The following is a 12312-nucleotide window of genomic DNA, read 5'->3' as shown; positions in this document are numbered from 1 at the left end:
CATTTAGCAGACGCTCTTATCCAGAGCGAATTACACAACTTTTTACATAGAATTTACATTGTATCCATTTATACAGCTGGATACATACTGAAGCAATGCAGGTTAAGTACCTTGCTCAAGGGTACAATGGCAGTGTCCTAACCAGGAATCGAACCTGTGACATTTGGTTACAACCAGTTCCTTACCCACTGTGTTACACTGCCAAGCACTGGACTCTCACAGAGTGAAACCTGCCACACAGCTAACCAATTCAGGTTTCTGTCAGGGTATCTGGACAGCATTCTAAAACTGTGAGTCAATGGCATGTCTGAGACCATTATAGAATAAAACGCAGCATCATACATTACAATATCATATATTGCAGTGATCCAGTGTGCCAAAAAAAAAAAAAATGAATATGAGATCTATTGAATGCACAAGCAGCACTCTATATATAATAATAATAATAATAATAATAATAATAATAATAATAATAATAATAATAATAAACGTCATCATGACCATAATGATCATCGTCATCTTTATCATTATCAACATAATGTTTATGCTTCAGGATTTAAACTTTTAACACAATTAATTGTAAGCAAAACTAGTGCTATGTATCTATAATATCATACCAACTTTTCACATTACACCATGAGGAGTTATAGTCCCACGCGAGCGCGGGCCCCTACAGAAGGACTGCGATCCCCAAAATGTCTGTTGAAGGCTCCGCTCATACCGTAATTACGGTAGTAAATTCCTCTACATTTTTTTCCGAGGAAGTCTCGGGCAATTAGTTCAGCCAGTAAGGAGAGATTGTAGTCAGTCAGTTCGCGTACTTCCAATGACAAGCTAAACTAATTCAGTGCGCCTGCTCTTATTTGTGGGAATCCCTGTGCGATTTTTGGATTTATTTAAAACATGGGATTTGAGCTGGATCGTTTTAAGGGGGCCGTGGACCCAGATTTTAAATGCAACTTGTGTAATAAAGTTTTGGAAGATCCGCTTACAACTCCGTGTGGTCACGTATTTTGTGCTGGCTGTGTGCTGCCTTGGGTTGTCCAGCAGAGCAGCTGCCCCGTCAAGTGCCAAAGAATCTCAACGAAAGAGCTGAACCACGTTCTCCCTCTGAAAAACCTTATTCTGAAACTGGACATAAAGTGTGACAACTATGCAAGGGGCTGTGAAAAAGTAGTGAAGCTACAACATCTTGCGGAACACGCCGAGATGTGCGATTACTCGCCAGCGAAATGTAGGAATAAGGGATGCAATGAAGTACTGAATCTGAAGGACATGGATGCCCACATGCGCGAGACCTGTGATTACAGACCGGTCGGGATTTGTGAAAGTGGATGTGGATTGATGCTCATCCACAAAGAGCATAAATTAGGCAGCCACTGCTGTTTGAAAGCTCTGAAAACTCACAACAGCGCGCTGCAAGCAAAAGTGCTCGGCTTGGATAAGGAGTTCAAGAAGCAGTCTCTGAAGTCTAGCAAACGAGAGAAATCACTTCTGGCTCAACTCTCTGCGGTTCACAACGAGCTTCAAATGACAGCACTGAAGTATCAGAAGAAATTCACCGAATACAGCGCGAGGATCGATTCGCTCACGAAGACCCTCGCGCCTCCGTGCAAGGTAATTCGTCTCAGGCAATATTGTTGGACACTGGAGAGGCTGTATCAAGTTCCCCCCATGCTGCCTTATTCCGTGAAGAATGTTTGCATGTCTAGTATTAGAGACGTTATTTTATTTGATAATTGTTTTATGTTTTAACAATGTGTTAAGTCAGTGGAAAACCTGAGTGGTACGTTGTCTGTAAAGATGCTTACTTTGGGAGCCAAGCAAGGACGGACCGTTTCACCAACCAGACTTGGAGTCTCCTGTGGTTAAACGTGGTGTATTATTTAAAGTTATTTACTGTGATTTCCAATTCATAAGTACCTTGGAAGGGCTGAAGGTTGGTCATTTTTTCCCCCTCCTCATCTTGCCCGGAGACATGTCTGTCAGCTGCACTCTGAGCCAGCTGGCAGTCCAGGGGGAGGGGCAAATATTTACTGCTGTTCTGTACACACGAGACCCAGGCCACGATTTACCCTCCCTAGACCCTGCCGACCCCACCAACAAAACTTTTACAAACTTTTTACCCAGATATGTTTGTGTCATTGTCCTCAGTGGTAGATTAATTGTAAAACAAGTGAACGAACAAACAGACAAACGAACAAACAAACAAATAGTCAGAAAAAAAGTAATAATAATAATAATAATAATAATAAGATTCTTTTTTGCCTTAACATTTTATATATTCTTTATTTGAAGAGTAATTAAATAAGTATTGTTTGATATTTTTAACCTAAGAATGTATTAAGTAGCAATTTGTTAAAATTGTGGGAAATTAGGCTGCAAAGCCCTGCAATAACACAAGTTCGTCCTTGGTACTTTCTCTGATTTTCATGGATTATTTGAAAAAAAAAAAAAAAAAATTATGTATATTTCTTTTTTCAAGCAATTATGAAAATCAAAGAAAGTATGAATAAGTAAGAATGTAAAGTAGCTATATGCTTTACTAATTACTATTACTAATGTAATGTAATGTACTATTAAAGTGGACTAATGGAATAAAATAATGCTAGGGTTGAAAGCTATAATGGTTCCATACAAGCGCCTTAAAGTAGGTAAAGCCGTTTAAAGTAATTTCACGTCTGTGTAACTTTTAACAGCCATTCGCATCTTAATGCTCTGCATTAAGCAGTCAAATTTTAAATCCAAGCGTGATTCATCCTTACCCAAGCCAAGCACAATTTGACAGCTTGCATTCATGTTAAACGTAAGTAAAACACACAAAAGTGCCTTGTAGTCATGGCACCAACTACCGTCTAAGGGTCTAACTATTCTTTGTTGTCACTGATGTTTTTTCCACTCTTAATGTTTCTCTTTTAAAATCAAAATGCTTTGAAATGTGTCTTTTGAATGTCTTCATTGGATGGAACAGAAGCCTTGAGAATTTCTAATTGGCTTCTGGCAGTGGCCAATTATGTAGATACACAACAGCCTCTACTGCATTCTCACGGAGGCCTTATGTTGTCTCAAGACCACAAAATGAGTCTTTCTCTGTCATGTGCTTGTCTTGTGAGTGGTGGGGCTTGTTTTCACCATCATTTATTTATCTCTTTATGTCATTAGATCCATGTAGGCCTATTGGTAGTGGATCATATATAAATATAGGCTATTCATATTAATGTGTGTTTGCATGTCACTTGAATTATTTGAACTAGCTAGAATCTTAACTAATCTTCAGTTTCATGCTCTCGGTCTTTGTACATTTCCTGGATTTTGTATGCTTTATATTTGTAACATTAATATAAATATACCCATAATGCTTCAGTGCTCATCAATCATGATATTTGATAATTATCTTTTTGTTAACATAGGCTACTGTAGATTCTATCCCATGTTCAGCCCAATTCAGTCTTTAAAATATGTTTGAGAAGTGGCGTATGTCACCAGCTGTTCTGCATTACACTGTTGAGTGAACTCTTTGAGAAAGCATCTCTTCCATAAAGAAGCTTATCATTTCTGTTCTCCTTACCTGCAGCAAATTGTCAATTAGGTGAACGATTTTGTTGTGATACTTTGGCAGTGCAGTATATTCAGGAAAACGATAGTGGTGAGAGAAGGAATGCAGCATGTAATTTTTATAATCTCGCTTTCAGAGGGAGTGATTCCTCATTATTATAAATTATCCATTACAAGAGTAAAGAGTAGGCGAAAGAGCTGAGGCAAAAAGAAAAACGAAAAATCGTTATGGAGATGACAGAGTTCATTTGAAGGACTTTTTTTTTTTTCTTTTTTTTTCCTCGGATTAGGTCATGCAGAATGAACATGATTGGGTTGCCGCGACTTTAGTGCACATGTGGCAGAACGAAACAGAAAGACACAAGTGGAATTAACTGACCGAGGCGGCTGACCTGCAGGCTGCCACCACTCGACTCCCAAAGCCGCCGCTGGCGTTCCTGCTTGCGGTAGCCGAGTCACGCGTGAAATAACGCTCGGGCGTTCTTGACCTTTTCCAGATTCAGCGTCGTGTTTAACCCAACCTCCACCCCCCTTGCCCCTCCAAACACCTCGCATTAACAACCGAAAAAAACCTGGCTGCCTTGAATCCTCATTTATCTCTCCTGTCATGTTGGAAGAGAAGTCTCTCTGTATTAACGGGGGTGCCATGTGGTGTGCGATGAAAGAGCGGCTGACCTGCGCGGGAATGCGGTCCTTCTCCACCTATCTCACAGCGAGGTCCGTCAGTCAGCTGATAGGTATCAGCGCAGCGCAGGCTGCAGAACTGGCCTAGCGATGTGTTGACGGACGTCTGTTGTACGTGAGATGGTGTGCTTAGATCCAGTTTCTCCCCGGGCGGTTCTTCAGTAAATTTACCCTGAACAAGGATATGTTAGTCAATCCCAAATATTAGCCGTAGCTTTGCACTGAGCCCAGGCAGAATCAAGGACAAGTTAGTACGTTTAGGCTATGCTGTGTAAAATATTATAGCCTGCAATTGCCTTTAACAGTTAATATTTCGAGCTAGCTGTTATGGTCTGGTTCACAGTCTGAAAAAAAGTGTGCTCAGAGAAGGATACGTTTACCTCACGTGCTTTGCAAATGCTTAACAGCTTCCGTTGTGATCTTTTTGTGTTGATTTCTCTTAAATAATAATTACAAAGTCACTTCCTCTCTCAACAAACAAACTTTTTTTTTTCCAAAAAAATGGAATGCTGTTAGGTGTGGGTGATACCGAGTACAACCATAAAGCTATATTAGGTCCAGCATCACTTAAGCAGTAAGCATTGTGAAGTGAGGCATATTTGCACGCATTAGAATGGCAAACATGGTCCTGAGGCATGTCCATGAAAACACAGCTTTTATTTGTTTAGCATGCTGTGAATACACAGATGATCTGAGGTGCCGCTCGAACCGGTTTCTTTGTTTGACTCTGGCAACACAAGCTTTGTGGGATAGCTAACGCGCTTTATTGTTTCAGACTCCTTCTGTCATCATAAGGTTCTTCGTTGTTTATTTCAGATCGCAACTTGTAAGTTCTTTTTTAATGAGCGGAATCTGATTAATTTCCATCCAGGTCTAAAAGTGAGAGCGAAATATTACAAAGTGCTTAGCACACACTGTAGATTGTATATATGCAGTATAAAATTTTACGTATTATACACATTTTGCCTGTTGCTTCAGAGGGACCATTTCATGCACCAATCATAAATCTCATACATGCCCTAGTATTCAAACATGAATCTCATGCATCTAGCGCTCTAGCATTCAAACATGAATCTCATACATGTAGTGCCCTAGCATTCAAACATGAATCTCATACATGTAGTGCTGTAGCATTCAAACATGAATCTCATTCATGTAGTGCCCTAGCATTCAAACATGAATCTCAGACATGTACTGCCCTAGTGTCCATAAGAAAGCTCTTGTGCTGCAGTTTCTCTCAGTTCTCTGTTCCAACTCCTCGGCCATTGCACCAGACCTGCTGGTAGTCAGAGCCTTCAGTATTCCATGGCACCACTCCTGACATGTTTTCTCTTGACTTGATGAAAGGTCCATGGTTGCACAGTCACGAATGGCTATATGACCTGAGACAAAATGGGCGACAGAAGGCCGGACATTCCATTAATACCTGCTTTATATTTAGTTACTGTATGCCATGACTTACAGAAATGACAGCTGCAGTTATTCTCCCACCACTCGCTTCCGCGTGCACACACACACACACACACACACACACACACACAGTTTGTTGTAGTTGTTCTCAATGGGTCTTGTTTTTCTACATTTTCATCCCTCTGTTGAACAAAGCTATACATACAGTGTGCGTTTTTTTTAAGCCCTGCAGGATAAGGCACTGATCATGTACCCGCCCTTGCTTTGAAGACTTCGGGTGGCTGGCGGTGCTGTGGGGGAGGGGCCGGGGGCGCGCTTAGCGGAATCCTCAGCATTGTGCTTAATGTCAAGGCTGCCGGTCCAGCCGCCCCGCTGCACCCCGTGCCCACTGCAGGTGACCCGGTCCGGCGGAGGCATGCGCCACCAGTGCGGCTGGCCGCATGGGAACGGCAGGTCACAGGCAAGCCATAAACCACCTGTTCTGTCTCTGTCCACAGGGCGGGGAGACTAAGAACATCAAAGTGGTGCTCCACCGAGAATCCGGATCTCTGGGATTTAACATCGTTGGTGGCAGACCGTGCGGGGTAGGTTTGAAAATAAAGCCGTCTGGTGGATTGCTGGCTAGACTGACGCAGCCCGACTGTAGTGAAGCATTTCATCCTCACCCATTTCGCTGCATACACACTGAGGGTGTCTCCTAAGATTACAAGGACAGAGACAGACCGCACAAATCAAGCATTTTTATTGGGTCGGTACACTGGTTTGGTTTAGCGGATTTGGTTTTTCGAATAAAAACTATAATTACCTTATATGGGTGTTAAATTAAAGATTATGACTCTGGCCGCAGTTGTTCCCTCTGTTGTGGAACACACAATTTGGAAGGCACAATTGAGATTGTGGGGTGTAAGAGGCCCCTTTGTGGTAAGTTGTCCAGGGGTTATCCCAGTCCTGTACCCCATAGCCTTGCTATATAATGATGTGGAGCGTGGCATGAGGCCTATGGCAATAACATATAGGCCTGTCCAACTTTGCCCGGTCTTGAAATGCAATGGTGAAGCTGCTGTTGCCATCATTGATGCCTTAGGCATTTTCAGAGTGAAAATAACTGCCGCAGACTTGCTGTGTAGCCAGTGAAATATATCTCCTGTACGTGGCGCCACTTTCAGCAGCCAGACCCAGTGAAGTGTTGCACATGGTGTATGTTCCACCTGGAACATGGGCAATGCAGTGCTGTTTATTTTATTTTTGCGGTTTAGTAAAAGAGCTACAGTGACGCACTTGGCCACAGTGACATGGATTATTACAGTGAAACTTTTACTGCAGGAAACTATAAAAGGCCCCGAATATCTGAGGCTGTTTTTTACCTCATGACCACGTTGATTTGCAGTTCTTCCAGCTCCCCCCGACAGAGTCGTTTATCAGCCTCGACCTGCAAAGACCCGGAGAATGCTGTGAACTTTGTCACAGGTGCTCTAGGGTCCGCACAACTTTTTTTTTTATTTTAAAAGACTTTGAGAAAGCAGTTTGTGGGAACACTGATTTCCTCAGAAAGGACAGGCCCCGGAGCATCCGACACCTGGCGGCTTCGTCCGTATGTGATGGGAGGCTGTGGCGAGCGCCAGCTGTAGCGAATGAGCTGGCCGTCCGCGCTCGCTGAGCTGGGAAAGCGCCGGAGCACGTCCGTGCTGACGACACGGAGCGTAGGGGGGCGGGGGGGTAGGGGTGGTGGGGGGCGACGACACACGTGACAGCTGTGTCAGGCTGCTCCAGCGACCGCGACGTGACACTCCCAACACAACGCGGGCGCTTCGCGAAAACGTCCCGCTGTAAACATTCTGCTGCGGCGAGGGAGGGGGGAAAAAATAGGAAGCAGACGCAAAAAAGAATTAATTAGAACGTTCACAGCTTGACTTCTGTGGCTTCCAGTCAGGTACGCAGGAACGGCGCACTTCATTAAACTCGGCATTGTTGGAGACAGCTGGAACGGGAAAGCGGTGACGGTTTGATGTGGCGAGAGAGAGGCGGGGAGGAGGTGTGGGCTAGGCGCTTGTTATGGCTCTGTTTTAGACTCTGCGCAGACACCGCTGGGTCGCGGACCCAATGACAGATACAGAACAACTGCCCTTCTCATGTTCACCCAGCACTGGCCTCACCGCGAGGGGGTATCGCCTCCCGGGCCCCAGAAATATTTGCGGGGCCACGACATCTCGGCGGTGTGTGTGTGTGTGTGTAAAACAATATTAAACTGCGTAATGCCTGCCTGCACTTGCCAGTGTTTTTTGGACGTGGAGCCCCTTGGTTAAATGGATAAGCAGTTGGCGTTGATGACTGCAGCAGTGCGGGTTTTAGGGAGCCTGGGGAGTTTGTGACCCTGTTTGTTCAGGAGAGCACTGTGATAGTCCCTCAGTTCTGTTCTCACATGGCTGTATGGTTTTTACTGTAAACTGTGCTCAGTACTTTTTCTCTGTGGTTTTTACCAATCCTGTTCATAACATTTCCTCAACATTATTCTTTTCTTTGCGGTTTTCATTAAAAGGGGCAATCCTAGACTGTTTTTTTTAAATATTAATGCAATGATTTAAACATATATCTTTCTAAATCTTTGTCAAGTTCTAAATTGTATTTTTTCTTTTAAAATAAAAAATATATAGGCAATTTCTCATACAGTGGTGTCTTAACCTCCTGAGACCAAGAAGGGAAAAAATGTTTAAGTATTAAATTTCTTTTGACATAATACTAGTGTCTTGGATGACAAAAACATGTTACAGTAAAAACATTTTTGAAACAATTATTTATTTTATTTTTTATTGAATGTTCCTTGTAGTGTAGATTTCAGCCCAGTATAATTTATGGTTCTTAAGATAAAGACCAGAGACTTGTGTTCCCTACAGAGGACAAAAGTGAATTGCCGGGTCTTAGGAGGTTAAAACAGCCTGAAAGTCAAATTTATTTCAAATCATTTGGCCTTCGCATGAAACTATGGCCTTGCTAAAACACAGGCTGTTCTTTTCAAGGAAAATGAGGATGGCTCATCCAATGAGGGGATCTTTGTGTCCAAAATAGTGGAGAACGGACCAGCGGACAAGGAGGGCGGACTTCAGATCCACGACAGGATAATGGAGGTATGCCAAGGAGCATTCGTACCGCTCGTAGAATATCTGAATCAGGAAGTGACATGACAGGCCATTCTGTCCAATGACTCTATTCCTTGTGTTTTCCCTGTGAAAAAAGACCAGAATGCACAGACAGACAGTCTAAGCCTGGGGCATTGGAACCTCTAAATATAGCAGTGATACGGGGCTGATTGTCTTCATTGTTTAACTGTGTAGGAGAATGGCTTGCACATGCTGTCCGCCTCCTGAGTCTCTCACGACAGAACTGTTGTGACACAACCTTTCTCCTGCTGTATTAAAAAATCTGTGCAAATCCAGCGTTTCTGCTGGAGGCTGATCTCAGGGGCTTCTCGAAATGTCACTTCCACTAAATTTGCCTTTTTGGATGCACAAGAAAGGGCAAAACAAAGGTTGAACTGAGGACAATTCAGGCATCTCAAATTAAACATGATTTACCATATGTAAAACATTAGTAAGATTTAATTCTGCTGGATTGCAACACACCAGGACACTGTAATGGGACGACCTTAACTCAAACAGCAGCTGCGTGTAGCAGATGAAATCCCTGTTGTATTCACTCAGTTTTATATCATAACATCCTAACAAAAGACAGAAAAAACCACCAAAGCCAACAGCTTTTCCCACAATGCCTGACAACTAAGAGAGTTGGGGTCTCAGAATTTGGTCTTCTTGTTAGACCTGTGGGATAGAACCTGCCTCGAAGCAGAATGCAGGCATTTCTGTGTGAGTTACAGAGACTGGGAGACTAGGTAGAAACATGCTAGTGGGCCAGATGTGAGTACAGTATCTCATATGAAAAGATATCTGTCAGCACAGTGTTCTTTAATAGGCTGCTCCTTTAGAACAGCTGTGTCATCTTTTTAAACTTTTCACTGTTTTACTTTGGGGCGGTTTGCCGTTCGTGTTTGGGGCCTATTTTATTTTCATATTGCATTTGACTCAGATATTAGACTGAAGATAAATCAGCCCTGCCCCAAAATGTGTGTGACAACAGAAAGGAAACGTCCCCAATGGCTTCTTACACGAACTGTTTGGATGCGTTTGGTGAAACTATGTCTGGCAGTAGCTACTAGGAGGCATTTCTATGATGATTCAGGTGACGCAAGTTCAGTTTCTGGTCAGAATTTCACACAGCTCTGCGTGGGCTGGTAGGACATATAATTGTACACAGAAAGGGATTGTTGATGATTCAGCGCCAGCAGTTGTGCTCTGTTGCGTGAGAAGCCGTCTAGGGCCCCTCCGTCAGCTGTTCATCACACCTCAGGTGATGATTAGTGAAATGTGCATTCATTTCGTCTCCGTGCCACCAGTCCCGGGGGTGCAAGTCACAGTGTCTAATTACTCTGCTTAAATAATTGTTAATTAGAAATTATAATAAGGACACAAAATAGAATAAGAGGCCGTGGGCGATTCCGGATGCTTCTGGGGACCGCGTGGCTGAATCAATAGCTTCAAGCACTCCTGCACGCCTCGTTTCAGGACAAGAGACAATTTTTGAATTTTTAACCAAAATGTTGGTTAGCCTATGTTATGCTTATTGTCCTGTCAGCACTTTTTATTGTGTACGGGGAAACTTAACATTTCAGCTGTTTTGCTGTCTTATCTACTTTTATTGGACATCCTGTTATTGGACAGAATTATTCTTGCGGCCAAGAGTAGACAGATGAATGGTGCAAAAAACTATGGAAAAGGATTTCTGATCTAATGAATTCAAAAATGTTCTTCTTCCTGTGGCCTGAAAATAGATTTAGTAATCAAGCCAGGGGTGTTGGGCCCATGCCTTCTGCATTTGGGCTTTGAAATCAAGCAAGCATGGTTAATCGGGAGCTCAGCCATTTCACCATTGTACCATCACACAATTCATTGGATATGCATGTTCAACATACATTTTTTATAGCACTTTTTTATTTAAAAATACTCTGCATTGCTATTCTCTGTATAGACAGATTTAGTATCATTTGCTTTCTGTTTTTATGAAGGTGCATTGTTTTTCTTTGTGTTCAAGGGCAGTGCCAAAACACACAATCATTCAGTACAGTGAGTCAGCAAGTAAAAAATGTAGCCCTTATTGTACTGTAACATCATCCCTGTTTTCATTAGCTGTACATATGAATGTGCTTATGTATTACACATATAACTGCCTTCTTATTGCTTTCAGTTAAAAAAGTCATAATTATAGTTTTGCCCACGCTTTTTCTCCCATTTCAACCTGGCCTTTAATAATTGTTGTTTTGTTTATGAGAAAAATAGAGCGCAGAACACGTCACTGAGTTTGTGACTGTGGGAGTCTCTGCTTTTTGCACAGATTCATAAAGAGGACAAAAAGGAAAGAAACGCTGCAGTGGTTAAGTAGTGTTTTCCATTGTACTTCTGTGGGAGGGAAAAGGAGTCAGTTTCCAAAGGAATTCCTTTCCTTCTCTTCCTTGAATGTGCTTGTTCCAATCAGTGTGTGTGCATGTAAAATGCTAGGCCCGAATGCACTGCTTTTCCAGTAAATGAGTGTTAAATGCAAAGGCAGATGTCCTGTTACTGCGAGATTGCAGGCTGTGCTAAATCAATGAATGAATAGCTCCTTGTTCCACACAGAAGTTTCCTCATAAAACCTGGAGCTGTGTTTGCTTTCCCCACTTTTCCAAGCTGAAAATCTTAGCACTTTGGAGAAGTTGTTTTTTCTGGTGAAATTCAATAAAATGTAATGGTTTGCCTTTGCAGAGTTCTGGACGTCATGTCCTTATCTTGAAAGAAGGGTTTATTTTGCTTACTGTTTTCGTGTTAACTGTGCAGGCAGAAAGCTGTGCTGACGTAGATCATGAATGACTGTTTTTTGACTGTCCAGCCCAGTGATTAATTTGTTTGATTTTTTTCTTGTAACAGCATGAGCCAAACCAATATCTAGCTCAATAAATTCACAAAAATAAATGACTTGTTTTGGAGTACTGTGATAAATTACAGTTCTCTTATCATTATGTCGCTTAAATAATTAAATATACACTAGGAAGCAACAAAAAACAGTTTTTTTTCTCTATGAGATACCAGGACTATTGATCCCCTATATCAACAATGATAAGGCATTTCTCATGCTTCTACTACAGTACCACACATCTGTGTAACCTACATAAAATGCTTATATTTATGTTCACATGTCAGATTTCTTTCATCCTGGTCTACATAATCTTGTCCCACCATGTTGTGCTATCAGGTTACTGCCCACACTAAATTCTGTGAACCATGTGAAACCAAGCCAACGATAGATTTATTGGATCAGATACCATATTGAAAACAAGGGATGAAGGCAACATTGTAACTCCATATCTGAACTTGCAGCCTTTCAGAAAATGAAATAAAAAATAAAACAGTTTTCCCACCATGGATTCTGGCACTGAGGATTCTGAGGGAAAATGCAATTGAAATCACAATTTTTTTGCCTACTGATTCCTTTCAGCTTCCATTAGTTTGTCTCAAATGCTTAAACGTCTGATTTAAAAAATGACAACTGTGATTTAGTCTATTGCTCAGAATGTTTGCCTAT

The 12312-nt window shown here is 42.1% G+C and overlaps 1 protein-coding gene across 3 annotated transcripts in view; it reads left to right on the top strand.

Moving 5' to 3' along the window:
* Positions 1–794: 794 nt before the first annotated feature.
* Positions 795–12312, top strand: part of pdzrn3b (PDZ domain containing RING finger 3b) — an 89021-nt gene continuing 77503 nt past the window's right edge. For 2 of the 3 annotated variants that reach the window (XM_035386730.1, XM_035386729.1), the window contains exons 1-3: positions 795–1617; positions 6147–6233; positions 8664–8771. In XM_035386730.1, the coding sequence (XP_035242621.1) occupies positions 904–1617; positions 6147–6233; positions 8664–8771 (909 nt within the window). In that variant the 5' untranslated portion in view covers positions 795–903. The remainder of the gene's footprint in view (positions 1618–6146; positions 6234–8663; positions 8772–12312) is intronic. The other variant, XM_035386732.1, reaches the window with a different exon arrangement.

Source organism: Anguilla anguilla, chromosome 13 (genome assembly GCF_013347855.1).
Source record: "Anguilla anguilla isolate fAngAng1 chromosome 13, fAngAng1.pri, whole genome shotgun sequence".
In the NCBI taxonomy this organism is placed as follows: domain Eukaryota; kingdom Metazoa; phylum Chordata; class Actinopteri; order Anguilliformes; family Anguillidae; genus Anguilla; species Anguilla anguilla.
The sequence above is the reverse complement of the archived record's forward strand: the minus strand, read 5'-3'. Positions and strand labels throughout refer to the sequence as shown.